Source organism: Chroicocephalus ridibundus, chromosome 6 (genome assembly GCF_963924245.1).
Source record: "Chroicocephalus ridibundus chromosome 6, bChrRid1.1, whole genome shotgun sequence".
In the NCBI taxonomy this organism is placed as follows: domain Eukaryota; kingdom Metazoa; phylum Chordata; class Aves; order Charadriiformes; family Laridae; genus Chroicocephalus; species Chroicocephalus ridibundus.
The window spans coordinates 6,587,144-6,609,840 of NC_086289.1; the positions used below are offsets into that span (position 1 = coordinate 6,587,144).

A 22,697-nucleotide genomic window follows, 5' to 3' on the forward strand; every position below is an offset into this window, starting at 1 on the left:
ATAGGTAGGTAGATTAAAAATTTCAACATGTAATATTGTTAGCCTGTTTTCAGCAAAACATATTAGCATAAGCTTTATAAAGGCTAACTCAGTACCCAAGACCAACTGGTTCGGGGCTCTGCACATCATGCTTCATCACCCTAAAATCTCAGTTTCTTAAGCAGAATTTAGATCTGAGTTCCATACTAATTCAAGGTTATCCATTTATATCTTATAACCTGAAAAATACAACTAGGTAGACTCCTGTATTATACACAAACTTTCCCAGAGCATCTAGGTTTACCCTGCTCTGACTCCATAAGCATTAGAGTATATAAACTTATTAACGAAAGAGAGATACAAGGCATAAGGCAAGATGTGTGCTGTCATCTTTAAAAGAACCTAAGACGTAACCTAAATTGGCATACAGTAGTTAGTAACTCAGTCCTTTATCTAGGAGGTTAATCTAAAACGAAGTGAGATTATAATATTGAAGAAAAAGAGTGGTTGTTTTATGTTTCTTTCTTCATGCCCATTAGCTAGGAAAATGCTTTATCCATTACTCTGAACAAGTTCAGAATAACTTGTTCTACACTACTGTTGCATTGATCACCTACTCTGTTCAAGGAGAAAAACAGTATTCTCCACTTAGGAAGACAAAAATCTCGTCTCAAGAAGATTCTGGAATTCAGCTTTTCTTTCTTTTCTGGCTCCTCCTCCTCATCAAATAATCAGCCCTGTCCAGGGATAATCCATTGCACAGATAAATACATCTTAAATTTACCTTCAGAAATTAGCACAAACATATCACACCTCAAGGTATTCTGCATTGCTATATTGTAATAAAATTTTAATTCAATTGATGTGCATTAATTAGCAATGATCACAGGCTAACGAGAAGGCTGCTGGAAGGCCAGCTGGGGGAAGAAGGTAATGCCAATTGCTCAGCTTCTAGATCAGAAGGCACAGCCCCGATCCTGACCTGTCTGCCAAACAAGCTTTTAAGTAAACTTTGACACCTTAAGTAAACATTTGAACTAAAACTAAAAAATGGTTCTCATAATACATGTTATTGTTAGAAATAAGACTCACATCAATGCTGATGAGATCTTCGATCATGTGCTTGTTCCAAAAGAATCTGTCATCGACCTGTTTAAAATAAAAATGGCAGGTTTTGCAATATTTTAAGTAAGGTTTGGCAATATCTTTGGTAAAGACACCAGTGTTATTCACTACAAGTGCACATACAAGTATAGTGTTCCCTACTTTTGAATGTAACAGCTCTGTTCAAGATTTGCTGCTGGAGACCTTTTGTTTCATTTCCTTGCACTGAAATTGGTTACAGGGCACGATCTTCAGTTGCTGTACATTATACCAGCAGAGAATGTGACCAACCAAGTGTTGGCCACATACATTATTGAACAGCACATCCCCCAAAAGGGGGCAAAAAAAGGAAAGTACACACACTTACTTTTCGCCACAACGGTAAGTTAGTTTTCTCACACGCACTCTGTCTCTGCACAGAATTTGTTAGGTCATAGGTCAGGCTGTAGTAAAAGGAGTCTGAATCCATGAACATTTTGAACAACTCCTCCAATAATCTCTTCTCCAGCTTCTCTTTTTCTTTGCTTTCTTTAATCTGAAAGAAAAGTAACAACTTTCTTATGTTTTTGATTGAAAAGACTCCAGCCATATTTGCTAAGTGCCATTTATAACCTTGTAGGACAAACATTTTCTTAGGAAGCATCTTAAAATTCCTATCAAAGATAAACACAAAGGCCAGCACCTTCAGAAATATCATGTTGCACCAAATTTTGTCTTCGTTTCTATATGGTACGAGATGCTTATGCAGAGCAATTCGTAGAAGATTAGAATCCCAACAGAAGCTAATCCTGGTAAGAAGGCACTCTTAGCTCTGCCAAAGTTATATAATGACAAAGTGAAAAATCATAGAAGAGCAACATTCAAATAATCAAAAATTAAACTGAACTTCAAGACTGCAGAATGTGCAACTACACTGTTTTTTACCAGTTCTCTCTTTAGGTCTTAGTACTCCATTTGATCATCCACCATAACCTTTGAATTATCAACTAAACATTTAAAAAAGAGACAAAACAAGAAAACAGTAGAAAGCTTTACCTTCTTTTTATTTGGAGCAGACACATTTGATTTAATTTGAGTAAGAGTCTTCAGCAGAAATTTTGTGTCATCTGGAGACTGTGTAATCTTCTCTGGCTTGTTTATCCCGAAGTGGTGCTTTTTACAAAGCTAAATAATGATATTGAATTAAAGCCAACCCTTAAATACTCTTTAAGAAGTTCAAGAAAATTTTAGTTAAAAAAAAAAAATCTACAAAAGCAATACTGCAGTGTCCACAAACCTAGGGGAGACACTTAGAAGCCTGCATGTTCTCCCGTATTTCAATATTTCAATCTATAGCATAGAACATCTGCCTCAATTTGACATGACTTGAGTATCCAGTCCCACCTCAACTTCCCACCCAAAATACAGTGTAAATCAGTATTACTCACTTGTATTGTTTTTCCTTTATCTTTTGGAAAAAAGATCTGCAAAATTTAAAGGAAGGCTTTTCCTTGAAGCCAAGTTATAGAATATAAGGTTCCAAAACAAGATGGAAGCAAGAGCTTCCATCTAAAAAAAAAAAATATATATATACACACTCTCTCCTGATTCAGAGGGCAAAGATACAACAGCTTTTCCCCAAGAATATACACACGTGAGAGCCCTGCCTTAGAGACATTCAGGGATAACCTCAGGAGTAAGCAAGTTGAAGTACCTGGGAGAGAGCACTGCAAATCTGAGTTCTTGTACAGGTTTCTAGCCACAGAAGCACCTAGCGTATGCAGAATATTCTTGCCTACACAACTAAGAACAGGAAGGTGTTACATCTAGATTTCAAGTCATATTCTTGTGTCACAGACCCTGGGAGGTTCTAATGCCCAGACTCTGAAGCAGTGCTGCAGCAACTCTTCGTGCTCCTTGAGTTCCACCAAAGCTTTGGAGATTCCATTTTACTCTCCCCCTCTTCAGGGAAGGATTCTCATGCTGTCATACAGGCACCACAGAGACTATCACAAGTCATCCTGTTCCCCCATCATCATTCCCCCCTGACACATACACTCAAAAAAAGATGCCTGAAGCCAGAATTGTTCTCCCAACAGTCTAACCACAGTGTACATCTTAGAGTAATAGAAAGTCTTACCATGCTAGTCATTAAGAGGTAATCAGAGCTTTTTTTTTTTTTTTTAGACAAAACAAGGTTCCTGTCTTAGTCTACAGCTTTGTCCCTTTAGATGACACCAGTGGATTAATTTCTGTTCTGAAGTGATCTGTTGCTCAATTACACTAATAAAGTTTTGTTCTTGTGTGATATTTTCAGGGGTCTTTATGAAATTTGGGTATAGTTTTAATGTAATTTCCCTCCCTAGCAGAACTTTTAACCAAAAAAAAAGGCATTTAAAGAGCACAAGATGTTCAATCTGCCTGCATACACCAGGAAAAAGAGGTAAGAGGCACGTGTTTAACTAATTCTCATTTAAATTTCACTGAAGCAGAAGTGGGAAAGTCAGAATTCACTGCAGATAATCATACCTCTAATTCCAGATCCTGAGGTTCTGTTTCGGAAAGCGGAATCACTGCAATCTTTGTTATTTTGTAAACCTCATGGTCTCCTGGAAGCTTGCCAATCAATGCTTTCTGACGAATTAAAAGTAGCCACCATGGTAAATCTGGGAAAAGATTATAGATGCTTTGATTTGTCTGTCTGGCATTTACTTTGATTAGTCTTCCAGAAGCTTCTCCCCAGTGTAAAACCCCCGCCAGGAACCATTTGACTAGAAGAGTCCAGTGAATGCTGATTCGCCACTGCTATGTTTTGTTATTATGCATTGCAATTAAAAAAAAAACTCTAAAAAGCAATACTTATATTAGATACAGAATAATAACGATATTAACTATTTCATAGACTTACCCATTAGAGGCAAAGTTACCACTACTTCGTCTATAGCAGTTAGACAATCTCTAGGATGATGCACATTCCCACTAATATCACTAACAGCAGTACAATTTGAAAAGAATAGCTGAAGCTCAACACACAGCAAGCTAACATTTTGTACCTTCTATTTTGTATAAAACAGCAAACAAGACAGATATGGGTACCAGCTGATTACAAGATTCATGAGTTAAGAAATCTGGTGAGCAAACATGGACTGCATCATAAAGCAACTCATGAATGTTTAAGGTTTCACAACATCATCCCTGAAGTATATGCATCTAAGTGCTGTAGAATTAATTACCCAAAGATTAATGAAGATACTGATAACAGCTGCATACCATATCCACATTCAATCTACAGCATTTGCAATTATAGCTTCAGCACTTTAAGAGGAGACAGGGAAACAGGACAAACATTCCCACTGACTGAACAGTGCCTGAACATTAGCTTTCTAGATTTGAATCCCTTGGTTAGCTCAGTAGCATGCTAGTAGTACGCCGAGTCAAAAGTGAAAGTTCTGTCAGGACAGATGGAAAGTGTACAGAAAAGTCTTAGACATGCATATATGCTCAGTATTTCTCCCAACTGAGAAGTCACCAACTGAGCTTTACTGAAGAGGTCATACAGGCATTAAAAAGCCTGTTATGTTAGACTTAAATATGCTTCCATACTTGTGACAGTAGACCGTGTCATATATTATGCCTTCAAATACAATATCCAACCTTTGGCAGGAGGTGGGAAAGATCTATTCAGAGGCTTTATAGCAAATGCAACATCTATTTTCCTTGCTCAATAAATTCTAAGTACTATTTTATCCTCCAGGTACTTAAGAAAAAAACAACAGGATAATGTGTTTAAAGTCACAGGACACCCAGAATTGTTCTCTTTCCCGCATTTTCCAATATAGTCTCAGCATAGAATTAAAGGTCTATCAAAATTGTGAGCATCTTTCCAGTAATTGAAATTAAAAAAGCCTTGAACATTTCTGCCCAAATCTGACAAGATATGTTTAAGCTGCAGTTTCTTCTGGAGAAAAGGAACGAACACTGTGAACAGACTGCTGTGCATTACGACAATCCACTCATTTTGATTCTATATCACTATCTTTAGAAGAGAGATGTGCTTATGTTTGGTACTAACAAGCCTTTAAAATCACAAATGCACTGTGAGAAGCAGTGGCTGCCCCCCAAAAAAGGGAGGAGAGGAAGGGGGATGAATTCATGCACCATTTATTTAGTGTATGTGATTTTCTAAAGGGAGTCCTGCACCAGTTCCTGAACACAGCATCAGGATCATAATCCCTATAGGATCAGAGACAAGTCAGGTTGGAAGAGATCTCAGGATGTCACCCTGCTCAATAAGGGTCAGCTCTGAAATTGGACCAAGTCACTCAAAGCCATGACATAAGCATAGTCTCCTAAAAACTAGGTGAACTGTGCTATTCTTGGTGGCGAAAGGATAGCAAAGACAAGAGAGCGACAGCAAATGCCAGCAAGACAGCTAGCCTTACTGACAGCAGCTGCTGGAACAGCTCTTCTGTACAGGTACAGACAACACAACTTGGAGAACATCTGTCCAGCATTACACTGAGCAGCCATAGGTAAGGAAGAAATAAGAAAAGGGAAGCTGAGGAATACAGGATAGATCCTATGTGACAGTGAAAAGACCAATAAATAGGTAAGAAAGTTCTTTTAAAAAGGCGAACTGAAGTGCTGCCAAGAACACCAGCAACAGATGAAGACATCTACTGCTTCATCTAAAAAGAAGGTCAACCATTTTCTTTTGCTTTCCAGTAGGCAAAAGCAATACAGGCTCTGGAAACCCAGGGCAATCCAAGCTTAACAGAAGGGTAGTACAACAGGGAATCCAGACAGATATTCCTGTGGGCAGTCCTATAATCTCATCTATTCCCACCTACAGAAGGGTAGCTACACAACTTACTCCTATGAGGAGATAAGCAGTGTATGCCAACAATCAAAACAGATACTCTTTTAAGAAAGGATACCATCTAGAGCTCCAGTGAAATAATCAATATGATTCCACTGGAAAAAAAAGTATAATGTAAAGGCATTTCTAACCAGATACACCTTAGTGAAAAACGGAAGATAAAAAAGTCTCTGGCTCCGCTTCAGTTTACCTCATGTTAATAAATCCTGGTAGCAATCAGAGCTTAAAGCCAAGTGAGTTCTGTATCTTTTTACCATTTTTTAAAAAATTGCACTCAAAGGCATCTTGGTGTACATTTCAAAACTCTATTTCTATTATAGCCAGAGCCACAGAACATTGAAAGAAAACAGGAATTCCCCAGCAGATCAAAAGAAAACTGTCAGGAAGCAATTATGCAGATAAGTATGCCCTGAAGTAAAAGCTTCAACAATAGCCACAGAAGCAGCATATTATGATTGCCAGCAATATCTAAATAACTGAATCTCTAAATAGAGTATGTGCTTCTGCAGTTAAAAAAGTAGTTCCATAGAACAGCTTTAAAAAAAGATATTTATTAGTTATTGTGTACTCCATGTGGGAGGTATGGTGTGTACAGAAGGGCACTACAGCTATGTGTCATTCCTGAAGAGCACATGTTTTAAATCACCTCTTAAGATCTAATGTTCATTTTTAGTGTTTTATGAAGAACAGATGGCAACAGCTAATTTAAAATACTGTATCTAAAGTAAGCTATTACCTCCCATTCCTCACTAAAACAGGAATTTAGCTCTCTTTGTTCAACACAGTCAGCATATCACTGCTGTTTTTCTGTAACATTTCCCAAACAATATAGTATTTAGTTTCCCCAAATGCTTTTGCAGTAACTTTTCTTAAACTGTACGTGTTTACTAGAAATGCTGCTTTTTGCAAGTATGTTAATTTTAGCCAAGAAATTCCATGCTACCATTTTCTTATTTTTTTGTTACTTGAATAATTTAAAAATTAGTTGCATGCCAAAAGAATATTTTAAGTTGTTGATTGTATGCAGTTAGAAATTCAGCAGCTACATCTCACTGAAGACATTTCAGACCCTGAACTACTCATTGTTTCTATCAAGATTCAGAGGCACACTAACAAAAAAGCTTTCCTTTCCTGGGGATAGGGAAGGAGGAACTCCACTTTCCTTCAGTTTACTGAGTCTACACAACCTTGCCAGCAGCATTTAATTTGGGTCTTAATCAGCACTGGAAGAGCACACCAAATTGATACAAGTACAAACATTAAACTGCACAGGAGTGTGCTTTGACCAAGAAACAGAAAAACACGTGGTGGCACTGAATGAGTTAAGTGGAAGTTGCTGGTACCAGTTAAGAAATCCAGCTTTAGCTATAGTTAGATATACACTATTAACTACTCTGATTAAAAGTGATTCAATTGTAGGCTACCATTACCATTTTAGCAGATTAAAGTATCTACTTTTTACTTTAACAAAAAACAACACAACCTCTTTCTAGTTCTATATTGGAAATTTGACAAAAGGAAATTGAGGGGCTACGCTTATATTTTGTATGCTTGCACACTAACTGAATCACAAAACAAAATTAATACTCTATAAAGGCAACAATGCTTATGCAAGAGATGTGCTTGCCTCTATATGGGAAGATCATGCAGAGACAATTTCAACTGTGCATCTTTATCAAAAAATGTGCAAAGTTCTGTTTCAGTAACTTATGTCCACAATACATCCTAAAATCCTTTTCCTTCTATTCCTATTTTTACAACACATTTTCTTACAAGTCACTTGTGATGGACCAGAAAAAGGTAAGAGACCATATTGCATTCTGATATTCAATTAAGGTTTTGGTTTTTGGTGTTCCCCCCGCCCCCCCCCCCCCAAAGCATCTTAACGTTTAAGAAAATTCAGTATTAGGGAAGAACCAAATGATACTTTAAGTAGACTTTCATCTCTAATTGAGTGCGTGGTTATGTCCAGAGGTACAACTGACCCCCTCATGGCAAAAATTCTTTAGAGAATTAAAAAATAAACCATGTAATATTGGCTAGCTAGTTTCTATGAGATTGCATCCCTGCCACAGAGGCTTTCCTACAAATTCTCCTGTAGCAGGCCTGCAATAAAACCAGCAAAATTAAGAGTAAATTAAATCCCATCCCTAGTTACAGCAAATTGGCAAGGGTATTTCAATGCTACATTAAGGACAGCCCAGGACTGACTACAGGGACACTTCAAGGTCATTTTAGGACTGCTCCAGTATTCTCGCATTAAGCAAGTCTTTCAAGAACATAAGGATCTATGCCCAAGACATTAAAGTGCATATAAGCTTAGTAACAGCTTTAGATTGCCCTGGTAGCAACTTCAATACTTAAAAAGTTATTTAAAGCTTCCAGTATTGGTCAGTATGTGCCAAGCGTTTTTAAAAACACGCCAGTACTTCTTTCCAACAATAGCTAACAACAAGGTTCTGAGCAGGACAAGCCCATACAGGACTCCAGTTAGCCAGACGAGTTCCAAATTAAGTTTTCTGATCCGTATAGTCTTGGGGAAGGGGGGAAGAAATCAGAGCAAGTCCTCCTGTTCTAGATCAGCTCTGTGAGAAAAGCATTTTTCCTCAGCTTCTACAGCACAGTACTCTTACTAAGTCTGAAGATAATGGTCCACCAATATTAAATATTTATACAACTTCTGCTGATAAAGTTTCTCAGTGACAAAGATTGATACAAGAATAAGTAATGAAGACAGGTTACTGTTACAGAGTGCTAGATGATTCAGCTAGAGGATTACAAAAAAACTACACTTGAATATGATCAAGTGAGAGTTCATTAACAATAAAAGGTTTCAAGAGACCTATGTAAGACATCTCAGCCCTCTCATTTTGACTGCCGTCCAACAGAGCAACTGTCAGCAGACTCAAGGAAGCAGCAGTTCTCAGCAGAAGAGTAAGAATAAACAGCTGGAGATTTTATCTTTCTTCAGACATTTAAAGGTAGAAAAATAAATGTCTGCTTACAGGACAGTTGTATCACTAAACACCAGAATATAGACAACGAGGATAGTCTATGAACAGTTTGTGGTGGTGTCATCTGAAGAAGGCAGAGAGGAAACAAAATGCTTCCCACTAGCCTGAACAGCAACTGAATGGAGTGCCTGGATGAGCATAACTGATTCAGGAGCTCTACAGGACACATGGGAAGACCATCAGATATTGGGCTTATTACCTGATAATCTTAATTTACTTGATAACAGCAAGCTGGCACCTACTGAAGTGTCACATGCCAGGGAAAGTTTCAACTCAGCTTTCATAAGGAGAGGAAGTGCCTCACAACAAGCCCACATGCAATGATATTTGGTTGCCATAACACACTAGATTTTCCAGAGAGCATTTGACAAGGTCTCCCCCTTCAAAAGCTTTTATACTAGACTCCCTAGAGAGGGAGGAAAGCCTTTGTGTACCCAAGTGCTTGGTTTAAAAAACAAAAAAAACAAAAACACTAAACACCACCACACCAAAAAAAATGCTAAAAAAAATGATTGAGCATTTTCCCACAACATAAAGAGTCATTACTGGAGTTTAGCCATCATTCATCATGAACAGCACATGCTGAACAGCACAGACAACCTGGATGGAGAGAAGAGAAAGTGAGATGGCAGAGTCTGAACCACTTCCTATCATCAGATCTGAAAAAGAATGGCTGAATAGATCTGCAGAATGAGCACAGGCAAAAACATCATGTGAAATTCAAAGAAGAGAAAGGGACGGAATGGGAAAGAGGATGTGATCATAAACTTCATGGAGAGATGGGCTCTGAACTATTACTGTCAGAAATGAGACCTAGGGGTTACAGTAACTATGTCACCAAAGCATTTCCTAGAGCTAGACCTGTGATACGCTCACGCAGTGGTATACCTGTCCCTTGTCACCTCCTCCCCTATTGCTAGTATGCCACTGCCATCTTGAGTAATACTTTTCTATTCAACAGACTACGAACACCTGATCCACTTCAGCACTTAATCCATCCTGCTATCCTGGAACACACTTGAAACTTTACCTGTAGTGATCATATTGTCAGACACTACTTTAAATGCAGGGTCTAAGCATTCACAAAAAGAACAGCACACACTAAGTAAAGCAGAGTTTACAGCTAGTTTTCCTACCTGTCAGTAAAGATATCCAGAGCACTACGGGCAGAAGAATCTTTCTAGATAAAGCTGGTACATATCAAAAGAAATATTCATCATGGCTACAGGAACTTGCAACTCACTAAAGCTAAAAGAGCAACTGACCTTATTTTACAGGAAAAAGTTACTATAGAAACTTTTAGTTATAGTTAGACCAGCTTAACATTAAATCACAATGCATTCTACACCTGTTTCCATCACCTGCTTCCATTGTATAGCTATGTCTTACATTTAACAACAAATAAGTTTAAGTATTTCTTTTACTTTCAAGTAGTCATCTATCAAGGTAGTAATTACCCCTCAGGTTTTCATATAACATTGCAAATTCAAGCCTTATTTTTCTGAAGACTTACATCATTAGTTTTACACCATAGGAGAACAACAAAAAACTACTTGAAAGGATTATTCAAAGAGGTGCAAGAATTTTATGCATCTCACACAGAGCCTCAGATAGAACTTCAAACAAATTTTTACTCTTTTTGAATGCAGTTCTGTATTTTTACAAGACAGTGACAAACCAGAATACATACACTGTAAAGTACAGGGAATTTGCATCTGCAGCTATAATGCAATCACTTCAACAAGTTCACGTATTTGGGGAGTACACCTCCATTAAAAAGAACACTACACAGTATTATTTGTAGCATCGCTGCCTTTAAAACAAAGTGCATTAGCAGTAAAAAGAAAAACCAAAAGCACCACATACCTGTATGAAGCTGAACTTTACCAATGACTCCCTCAACCAGACCCAGACAAATGGGATTCCAAGCCAAAAGAAGATCAGTGGCTGCAAAGGAGAACAAAGCCCATGGTTTGTTTGGTTATTTTTAAGTAAACTCAACAGAGCAATTAATCCAGTGATGTTCATTCTCTCCCACTTACCCACCTTAGAGGGTAGAAAATACACCACAATTCCTGCAGTGAGATACATATGCCGTTCAATTTTTGCTTGCTACCAAGTAGCTATGACCAAATTACTAAATTTCTAATTTAAAGCCCTACCCCATGTCTTTCCCAGAAATTTCAGAAAAATTGTTTTGGGCTACAGTAACTCAGTTTAATGGAGGCTTAATTCTTCTGACATCCATTAGAATTTGTCACTTAACTGAAGTTTTACATGGCTATAGTGAAATTGAATACAGGTCATTCATTAAGTTAAGAGTGTAGCTTCAAAAACCTAGCAGATGTTAACTTTTAGTCACAGCTCTCTCCCATACCTATCCAGTTACTATTAGTTCCACATTCTATTTCTATATACATGCACACGTACTTCCTCTTTTGTTAAAGCACTCCCACAACTACATGGAATACTGAAGCACACAAATAAGTTTTAGGTTTCTAGTTCTCCTACTGTTAGAGATTACAGTGAACCACATAGGAAGTAGAAAAGAAAGCAGGAAGGCAACACTATCAACTTTGTAATCTGTGAAGGGTACCCCTCTCAACATGCATTCAAGCCATCACTTGATGCAAGTCAGTATTATAATATAAACATGAGAAGTATCCCCCACTGCAGATATTCAGTAAGAGCTTCTAACAGTGGTGTAGTACCTGTTCAGAAGTTTAAGACTCTGGGAAAGAAAAGGTTTCAGAAGTCAAATCTTAAGTGAAGAGAAACCACTAAAAGCAACTAATATCTGTGTAGGAGAGAAGGTTTTTCTATACCAAGAAGGACAAGTTTGTTATTATCTACCAAAACTCACTTGGTTCCAGGGTGGAAGACTTTCTCCAATTTTATCATCCAGACAAATTAAAATCTTAGCTCCCAGTGTAAGCAGACAAACATTTGAAAGAACAAACTCACACAGTATCTTAAGATACAGAAGACTACAATCATCCACCTACACACACTTTATTTACAAGACCTTCGTTTCTTCTTGGAAGTCTAAGATCTGCAGGTGACAACTGGTAGCCTGATATTTTTAATGTACTTACTTTTAAACACTGTGTCGTTTAGACACATTTGTAATTTGAACTTTGCTATTCTAAGAATGCACATTTACTCTTAGCTTTCAGCATAACATTTAATAAGAAACGAGACTCAGCTAATTTCGTCATTAAATACAAGCAATCACATGAGATAAAACAGAAATGGTTTAAGCCAGGATAGATCTAAATTGAACTCATTTAAACAGAATATATCACATGTGCTTTTATATAAGCAGACAAGAAAGAACTAAAAAGGTTTTGATGGCCAGCCCAGCCCACACCACAACACAGTAGCAGAATTTAAAGCTATCTTTGCAGGAGGCAGTACAGAGCTACAACTAATGTTTGTCCATTAAATGGTACAGCCTGGTTACTATATCTGCAGAGAACCTTCCCGTCTCACTGCAGGAGTGCTACAGGCAGCTACTTGGTCTGTACAGAACCTAGTATGAATCATGGTACAACTAAATGAAGTTCTTAAGGAGACTAATACAGGTAGAGGAGTACCAGGAAATAAGTGACAGTGGCTATAACGGTGTGAACGGTTTGATTTACCCTCTAACCTTGAAGTACCTAAACTCATCTTGTATCCATATGTTGTGCTCATACAACACAAGTTCTACAACAGCCTGACCTAAGTTACAGTCCACATAACATGCAAGAGCATTTGTATGCTGAGTGGAAAATCTGCACTATCAAACTCACAGGAAAGAGGAACACAGACAGCTTTCCTCACTCCCAAGTCTTCTCCCTTCTTTCCTAGTTCACCCACACATTCACAGAATCTTGTTTTCACGCCTGGGAATTTTCTACAGCTGATTCATCTCAGACTTCATCTACTTTTTTTGCTATCTTTGCAACCGACTGCCACATTCATATTCCTTTGAGAGCACTAGAAACCAGCCAGATACTTCAAGCAGCCAAAAAAAACCCACTAGGCACAGGAGGCATTTGAAGAACCAAACCACTGAAGGTTTATCATAGCTACTACAAACCCAGTAATCTAGAATACCATCCAAGTATTATTAAACCACTGATCTCCTGCTACGACAAGAGATATTAGTAGAAAGCTCTGGATAGTAAGTGAGGTTTTCTTCTAGTAGCTTACAAGAGAAAAAAAAAACCACAAGAAAAGGATTGTTTTAATTACAGATAAGGAAACAATAGTTTAGACTTGCCTGTAAAAGGACATAAGGAAACTGGTATCAGGGACTATAGGACATGTGGGTCTTACGTAGCTGTACTATTACTTTTGCAGGTTACTCAGATACGCAGCCCTAAACATGAATCACACAGCGCCCAAGACTCCTACAGGAATACTCTCTAATAGCACAGAGACACAATGAGAACTGGCTCCAGACTTTGACTCCTACGTTCACTTATAGTATAGACAAGCTTTGGAAAAAAGAGAATGCATTTAGAGTTAAATGCACACTACACTTTAATTTGCTGTTTAAAGACAGCAAATACAGATCTACAAGCTGGGCAGCACTGGCTCTTGAGGTAAGTGTGATTATCGAGCTACCAATAGTGAAGGCTGACTGCTTCAAGAAACTTTTCCTTGGCGAAGGCAGGGCACAGAACAAAAAAGCAACACATACATATTTAGCAACATTTGAGGAGATTAACTTTTTTTTTCCAATGTCCAAGAAAACCTGTATGTGAAGAAGTCTCACAGGAGGAATGCCTGTAGGCTGTGAAAAAAAACACTAATTATGGAATCACACTGATGTTCTTTGGTGATAGCGGAAGAAAAAAAACAATCTTGTGATACTATTTCTAGAGAACTTTCTATAGGAAAGTATTGTGCAGCATAGAAGCAAGCAAGTTGTTTTAGCTAAGTAAACTGCATCTGGTTCTGACCTGATTAGAACTTCACAACTCGTTATAGCTCAATTTCCTGTGTGACAGTCATATCTCAACTCAGAGCCAACACCCAATCGTGCTAAATAAATATCACTACAGTAAATACCAATATGAACCTTCTGCTCTTGAAGAGTACACTCTGGAAATGCAAGAGGGATAAACCAAATTAAAAGGTTTAACTATAGTCCTCCCCACCCCCCAAGGATATGGGCTTTCATGGTAAGTGCAGTCCCATTTACCCTGTTTTGGAAGAAGCTGTCTCCAACTGCTGTTCAATACTGTAAAATTGTTTGAGACTGTTTGCTCACAGTCATTTAGTCTGTCTCGCAATTCTGGCAGCAGCTATCTTCAGCCACCATCTTGTGTCTTTGAAAAGTTATAACTACTTAATCTTTGCTTATGTAACAATTTTAAATATACAGAGATCCAAGAAAGTTAACTGCAAGCCTGTAGGAGACTAGTCTTTAATTGTAAAATATAGCAGAATGTAAGAGGCAGCTAAGTTGGTGGACAGTAATAAATGTTACAGAAGGTATTTACATCTTTTTAAAGCCAAGGGGGAAAGTAACTGTACAAAACAAAACTGAAAATCCACCGTTAAAAGTTTTCAGATAGCATACATAAGAGACATGTGGCCACATTTCTGACTGCTGAAACAACACAAGGCAAGTTTGATTTTTTTTTTCATTTTTTAAAGAAATGCCTTATCAATAAGAATTAACTGCCACAAGGCTCTATCAAACAAAACACTGGACTTTTCTCTAATCCCAAACCAGACTGAATGCTTTGAGATATAAGGTGAAATCCAATTTATCAATACAGTTACTCTTGTTTCCCCACATAAATTTATCTTCCTATAGATGTCATACCAGTAGTCTAGTGATCTCTTGAAACTCACACAGCCAGGAATAAAGACTTATCAGCCTGAAACTGCAACATTATGTTGTTGAAACAGATTTCTTACAGTATTGTGCTGGTGATAATGAGCACTGTCAAAATAGTAATTGTCCTTCAAAGCAGAAAGCTGCGTACAAAGAGTCACTACGAGCAGTGAACTGAGCCCCATGGCAGATCTTTCCTGACTTGGGGAGTTCTCTGGTGTCCTCAGTATATTTTGAGAGAATTGCCAGGGTTCGATAGGCCTTAACACACGCCCTTAATACTTTTAGGTATGTACTTGCTTACCTAGTTTCCATCCCAAAGTACAAAATAGCTTATTCTTTCCCTTATCCCACTAACTAAATTCAAGCTATTGAAATAAGCGTTGCCTCTTTTTGCTGATTCCTGTCAGAGATTAACAACCACTGACAATAGGTTTACCATTCACAGTGATTGTATCAACATTGTAGTCACAGCACAATAGAACTTCCGTCACAAATTCTGAACAGAACCAGCTTTGATGTGATTACTTCCACCACCACCCCTCAGAGCTCACCAGCAGTGATGCAGGGCCATGCAGTGCCAGACAAATTTCTTTAATTCTTTGTTTACACAAAGATAACCCTGAAAAGGTGACACAAAAACAACTTGGAAGAGCATCAAAAGCCAAGACAGCTTTCTAGCTCTTTCTCCAGTCTAACACCAGCAGAGTTGATTCCGGGTCAGGCACAAATTCTGATAAGAAAGCAAACCACTGCTTTGGGATAAGCCACTTGCTCAACAGTGAATGACTGTAGGCAAGTCTGAAGAGTTTAAGCAGGTGGGCTATCAGCTTCCTTTGGGGAGGAAAAAAAGATTTCATTTGTAGTCACTTGAATCCAGCCCTTACTACCGAGCCGCTGCTATAGTCATAACTTCCAATCTTGCTGTAATTCAGGGAGTATGCTCCTCTTACCTTCCTCAAACTTCGCTGGCTTTCAGAAACAGACCTTGGCTAGAAAGTATTTCCTGTCAGTGTACTCAGTATAAAAAACGTACAAAGCATCACTGAACTTCAAACTCAGTTTATATGTAAGCATATAAACACAGATATAAACGCATGCTGTTTCTCAAAAATTCTTTCCATAGCCTAAGAGAGTAGCAATTCTCATCACAAGCAATAGACATTTATATATATAAAGTAAAAGCTGATTAACTCACCATAAATAGCCAAAGTAAATCCTTCAGCTCTGATAATGTAACATTTGACACCTAAAGTGTTAACTTTTAGAAAAAAGTTCAATACTATTTTTAAATAGATTTGAGATTTTTTTCTTTACATTGTGGCTGCTTTAGATCAAAGACAACTACAAGACTTTATTATTAGCATAATTTGACCTTTATGACCTCTGTGATTTTTCAAATGGAAGTCTGATTCTGAGTTCCAGTTCATCTTTGAATAGTGTTCTGAAATATTAGCCAGGATTAAGACATCACAAATTAAACGGGGAAGATTTAAGACTATAAACTTTAACTTCTTTGTCTTATAGGAAATAAAGTACTACTTTGCAAACAAACTCAGGCTAACTAAGTTTTCCTTTCAGCACAAGTTTCCTGAATTTATTTTTAAGCTACTATAATTGCAGAAAGATGGAAGAGTATTAAGACTTTCAGTATTGCAAGTAAAAGCTCTTAATTGCCATGAAACATTAACTTCAAAAAAGTTATTCCTTCAGCTAATCACCTGTTTTAATTATTTTTAATTTGTCATTTGTACAACTTGCACTGTCTGCGTTAGTCTTGAGAGCCCTCAATCCACTTAGAATTTAAACGCTTTAAAGTGAAATCACCACTACTCCACATCTGCCTACCACATGCACACCCACCTTAAGAAGCCTCCAGCTGGGCTACACTAGGAGGATTTCGGAAAAATCCCAGCTAGTCTTCTCATTCCCACTACACCTTACAGCCTTGCTAGAAAGCCTGCTTATCCTCCAACGAGGAGACACATGTTTTCCAAACAGTAATTCAAGGCAAGTTTCTTACAGAGTGCCTGTCTCAACTGTAGAAGCACAGCACACTACAAAGTACACACCTACTCACTTGAGTCTAGGAAAATGAAACAGTGATTTAGTTTCTTTGGACACTTCCCTTCGGTATTTAAATTAGACTAGATGAACAGGAACAGTTCAAGTGCAATTCAGGCTGTATACTGACAGATTTAAAGCAGTTGGGGTATACAATAGAAGCTTTTATTATTGCTGCAGAAGCAGGATGCAAGTCGCAGAGAAAATGCCTAACAAAAAGTGAATCCTTACTACTCATTTTGATAAAAAGCACTTCTTTGTATTCTGTTGCAGTTATAAAATCCCCTGAGTCACCAGGCATTGCTCAGGAAACTTAAAAACACATGGAAAATATTCAGTCGTTTGGAGAGTATCCAGTATTACAAGTAACTGCACAAGGAACTCCTGTACCCACTGTTGTTACCAGGTGAAACATCTTCCCTCCAAACAGAATTTAACCCTGTAGATCAGCAGTCTCCAAACTTTTTTGATTATGTACCACCAAAAATAATTTAGCATGCACCCTGAATATATGTATATTTATAAACTATACACATGTTCTACTGTACTAATATTGCATACATTATAAAACACAAAAGTAGAAGTTTTAAATGGATGAGATAAATAGTTTTAAAATAGTGTTTCTTTTATCTTTATTAATGGTATAAAATATTGTTTCTGACACACCACTTTAGAGACCACTGCCATAGGTGGCTAAATATGTGCAACAAGCTGTTAAACACATTTCAACCACTTGAAATTAGAAGTGCCTCCTCACCCATTCCAAAAACCTGTAAATACCCGTCAGTTAAGTGACCAGCAGTGACCCCTAAAACGTGAATAGGCACTAAGCCATCTAAGCTCAGTAGGTTTGGGGTTTTTTTACTTTAAAATTTCCCTTTATTCTTCTACCCTGCTGAACTCTACTAGTAGACACATACTTTGTGTCAGATAGAAGCAACACGGGTGAGGAAATATCTTTTATCCTTCCAAAAGTAACAACACTGTACTAATTAATATTATTACAGACCAATGCACATTCCCGTTTTCAGCTGGTATTTCAACAAAGCTCAAGTTGTTTGTGGGTATATCCTCAAAACTAGGAAAGCAGTAGGTTGTCTGTATTTTTTTTTCTTTTTACTCCTACTTACTTGGTAAGAGGGAAATTATCAAAAAGGCAGGAGAAAGGTTTTATTCAAACCTACTTACAAATCTGACAGTTTAAACACCACATTCACTCATTCTGAAGATACACTGTTTAAAGAGTTTGCTCAACAGTTACAGCTATACTCAAAAGAGCATGCAAGAAAGTTATACCATCCTCAAAAGATTTAAATATCAACATTAATTGAGCAGAAGGATTTCACGATTATGGAAAGCAGTTTATTTATCACTGAACTGACTTACATCAATGCTTCTTAAGAGCCATGAGAGAAACACCGGCATAGCTGTGGTGAGCCAAGTCTAAGCAAAGTAAGGTTTTTCTTCTCACACTGTAATTAACTTTCCTCTCAGACTGCCCAACTAATCAAACTCATAGCAGAAAAAGAATTATGGATTAGGAATAACCAATTCAAACACTAAATAAGGCAGTTACACTCAAAAACTCAGCACGTGTTTCAGGAACAGAGAGTAAAGGATGTCATGCCACACACACTGTACATTCCCACCCTCCCCCTATTTTTTTAACTGTTGGGAACAAACTGACTATTTAATCAAAGGACAACAAGCAGTATATCATTTAAGCATTACTGGAAGACACTTCAGTATAATGAAAAGTCTTAAACATCAGCCATATGTGGGAAAGTTGCCATTTTTCCTGAATTGAGAAACAGACAGGGACAAAACAAACCGAAAGTTAACAATTAATGACAGAACAGCACATTTGCCATCTACATTTTTCAACTACCTCTTGGGCAAGGTCAAATACTTCTAAATTTGGCTCAGAATTTGATTTGCACAATGCTGGCATCTTATGTGATTTACTTCAGCATCTCAGCATGATCTTGCCTGCTATCCCCTATCATGTTATCAGAAAGACTTACTACATTACTCAAAACAGGGCATAAGTTTTCCAGCTTAAAGTATTATTGAGAAGCAAAGAGTTACCAAATTTATATCTTATTCTCTAAAAATCTTTATGTACATTAAAAACTCATGTTCTTTATAACACTAAACATGAATCATAAAACCTCTAAACAGTGACAAAAAAGCTTTTGTCAGTAGTCTCAAATCTTTGAGGCAATTCGAGGGAAAGAAGTACAGTCTGCCAAACTCTGGGCCCTGAGTCTCAATACATAACCCTAGCAGAATGAGTTTCTGAAATACACATTCAATATGTATATTGTGTATGTGTAAGCCACATTCAAGACTTGTTTGACATTGCACTGAAGAATTTGTTTCTAGAAGAAAATTCTAAACCACCATCTGAGAAACCTCACAGTTTAAGGGAAGTACTTAGTGGAAGTTATTGCAGTCCTTTGACATCCCGGGGGCTCCTGTTGCAGCTGCCATGCAACACAGCAGTTGGGAAGAGAAGTGGGACAAAGTGTTTTCTTGTTGTCAGTCTCACTCTTTAATTACCAGCAAAGGCCCTGCTGCCCATCAAATCACTTCTCAAAGTCACCCAAAGCCTTCAGGAAGTGTCTTAAAAAAAAAAAGTTACAGCATTAACTGTGCTTTCTGGAACATAACTTCAGCAACATGGATGTGTCCTGTATGCTTAACAGTATCAGTTAGAGACCAAAAAAAAAAAAAATCACATTCCAACCTACAATAGTTGTTTTGAAAGAACACTAACAGCATATCAAATAAATGGTCACCTTTTACTACAGTTCAGACAGTTTAAAACTTAAGTCATTTAAGTTTGAATGTTTCCTTACACATACAGCTGAAATATCACCCACACTGTTAAACTGTGAAAGAACCTAGTAAGAACAACAGTATTCACAGACTGAAATACCACAAGCCTGATACAGATGCAGACCCCCTTCTTAAATTGAAAGGCTGCTACCTGTCAGTGCCTTCTGTTATAAATATTTTAGTTGCAGTTAATATGCAATTTCCTATTCACTACTATTTAGTTAATACTAACCCATGAGAGATCAAAGATGAGTCTAACCTCCACTAGCAAAATACATGCCACAGAAATCCACCCGAATTACAGATTCATTTTAATTCCAGGGGAGAAGCTTGCTTTTTTTTTTTCTTCACAAAGCAAGCAACTTTCAGGTTTTAAAAATAAAAAGCAACATCATATCAAGGTTTAAAGGTTTTTCATATATTTGTTTAAAACCTAAAGTCATTTCAGTGTGTACAGGAATTCCAAGACACCTATGCATCCGAGTTGGGACAAGTTTGGCCATTTCCAGACCTATTCAACTTGTGCTCTGCTACTAAGCCTCAACAGGAAAGTAATCAGGAAACTTCTCACCTCAAGATTTATTTAACTCTCCCCAGATTAGGGTGTAGCATACTATCAGCCCATTTAAGTCTCAGTTTTAGGTTTACTATGCTCTGTAAAAAGAATCATGGATGGAATTATAAAGTAGATCTTATTTAATGAAAGCAGAAAATAATTTATCTCTGGTAAATACATTTGAAGTTCTTGCCTCACATTCAGAAGCTACAAAATTGACTAATGTATATAACAATCAGATGAAGGGCATACAGCAGCCCACCCCTCTCTGCTCTCTTTCATGAGAAGGAGCAAGCAGCAACAGGAACTAACTGCTCAAGATTCTTTAAGCATAGATTCTTGCTGGGTTGCAGCTAATGCAGATCAGTTCTGACATCTGGTTTGTCACATATGCCACAAGTATGTTGTGCTGACATCTAAGAAAGGGTATGGAAAAGGGGGAACAGAATGAACAGGCAAGGGTGAGAAACAGTTCGGTAACCGTTGCAGCTAAAAAAGAAAGTGTCAAAAAAAAGCTTGAGGTTCTTTATAAAGTAACTTGAAATACAGAGAGAATTTTTCTAAAGCTATAACTATCTCCTCTGGTATATTTTCCACAATACATAGGCAGTTTCCGAGACATACTACTGAAATTCAGGAAGTCAGTTTTGTATGAAATACTTAATTCAGTAACATGAAATAACACTCAGGCCATCATCCCTCAGAACCATACTTAGGACTACTCTGTAGCCTTCAAACCTACTGATGCTATTAGTATCAGCAGCATTGCTCCTTACACTGGTCATTAGACCAAGGCCTTCACTTGAGCGTTCACAGGCATTAGACTTCAACCAAAGGAGCTGCTCTTCTCCTCCAGTCTACAATCATGAAGAACAGCTCAGGAATTCTAACAAGCAATTTCTACATGACTCCTGTAATGTCTTTGAGGAGTAAGGCAAGCACATATAGCTAGAATATTAGCTGGCCTTATGATTTATGATGCAGAGAAGATTTCACGCTACTAAGACACCTAACCTGAAATGTCTCCCTGGATACTCTGAGAATACTGTTTGATAACATGTCTCATTAAAAGAAAAATATTTTAAGAGGCATTGCTTCAGTTGCTGATTCACAACAGTACTGTAACACTGATTTCCTAAAGTGTTTAAAACAAATGAATATTCATTTGCCTCTAGTCATAGCTCCAGAGGTAAGACACATCTTAGCACCACCTTACTCTTACAAGCACAGGTGACGGAGTCTGAGCATGAAGTCCCTATAAATTGTGTTAGAATAATTCCAATCTGTGTATCACAAACTATCTGGTAGATTTTTTTCTCCAAGGTGGTGGGAACCAACATTACTACACTGGTTCTAGTAGCAACCATTCCCAATCTTGTTTAGTCTGACATAACTGCCCAGAATATTATGAAGGCCAACACAATGATAACAGAAGTTCTTACTCCATGAAATAATCTCATTCCTTTTTCTGTTGATAAGAAAATGGCGAGTAGGATTCAGTGTCTTCAATACTTGCTCTTTTCTAGATGTGTATACACATGCATGTATACCAACATCAATAGAGTGATATTTGTAATCTGTGTAGAACTACCAGTCAGGAGCAGGCAAGCAGCACATAAGCAGAGTACACCAAGAGTGAAATCCCAATCAAGATCTAATGTAAAGTATTTAAAGCATGGTTGAACACGTGGTTTTTCACTACACTGAAAAAAAGTACCCTGTAGACAGCTAAATTCCTAACAAAATCCATGATGCCAAAGTGATTCATGGATTTCCCTGTAGGTAACTCATTAATGCTTTCACTTCAGAGGGGAAAAAAAAAAAAAAAAAAAAACCAGAAACATCTTGTAAACACAGGCAGGTGTCCTTCAAACTAGGGCCATCCTCAGACTTTGCTTATAACAAATATTTGCCAAGTTTTTTTGCCTTTTTTTAACTCAAGCTGTTCTCTCCATGATTCAACGAAGTCAGAAATAAAGCTTTCAAGATTAGCAAATTTCTGAACATGCCTTTATGGTTAAGGGAGGAGAGTATTATAAAGTTTAGCATGAGCTCTTTAGATTCAGACCTATCATATAAAGGAAGACTTTGCAAGGTTTGCCAGTATTATCTATTTCAATCCATGAATGTGTAAAGATTAATTCAGAGGAGCCTCTGTGGAACAGAATAAAACCAAGGCCTCCAAAAGCAAGTGGAGACACATAGTTAGACTATAGCCTCTTGATAGACTATTAAACATGCCAATGAACACAAGTTATGACTTTGTTTTTTTTAATATGGCAGTGACTCATCACACCGTAATCCATTTACTCATTTCCGGTCAGTGGCCTTGATTATAAATGGTCAAATGTAATAAAATTGTAAACTTGACGACATCCAGCTTTGTCTTAATACAAGCAAGAGCTATTGATCCAAGAAATACTTCTTTTGAGAGAACTGTTTCCT

General features: G+C 37.5%; 1 protein-coding gene across 1 annotated transcript in view; it reads right to left on the minus strand.

The window, feature by feature from the left end:
- INPP5F (inositol polyphosphate-5-phosphatase F) overlaps window positions 1-22,697 on the minus strand; it is a 43,506-nt gene that overhangs the window by 18,614 nt on the left and 2,195 nt on the right. Inside the window, exons 2-6 of the mRNA XM_063338833.1 lie at window positions 10,822-10,902; window positions 3,592-3,728; window positions 2,119-2,247; window positions 1,451-1,618; window positions 1,072-1,128 (exon numbers count right to left, since the gene is read on the minus strand). Of these exons, the coding sequence (XP_063194903.1) occupies window positions 1,072-1,128; window positions 1,451-1,618; window positions 2,119-2,247; window positions 3,592-3,728; window positions 10,822-10,902 (572 nt within the window). The remainder of the gene's footprint in view (window positions 1-1,071; window positions 1,129-1,450; window positions 1,619-2,118; window positions 2,248-3,591; window positions 3,729-10,821; window positions 10,903-22,697) is intronic.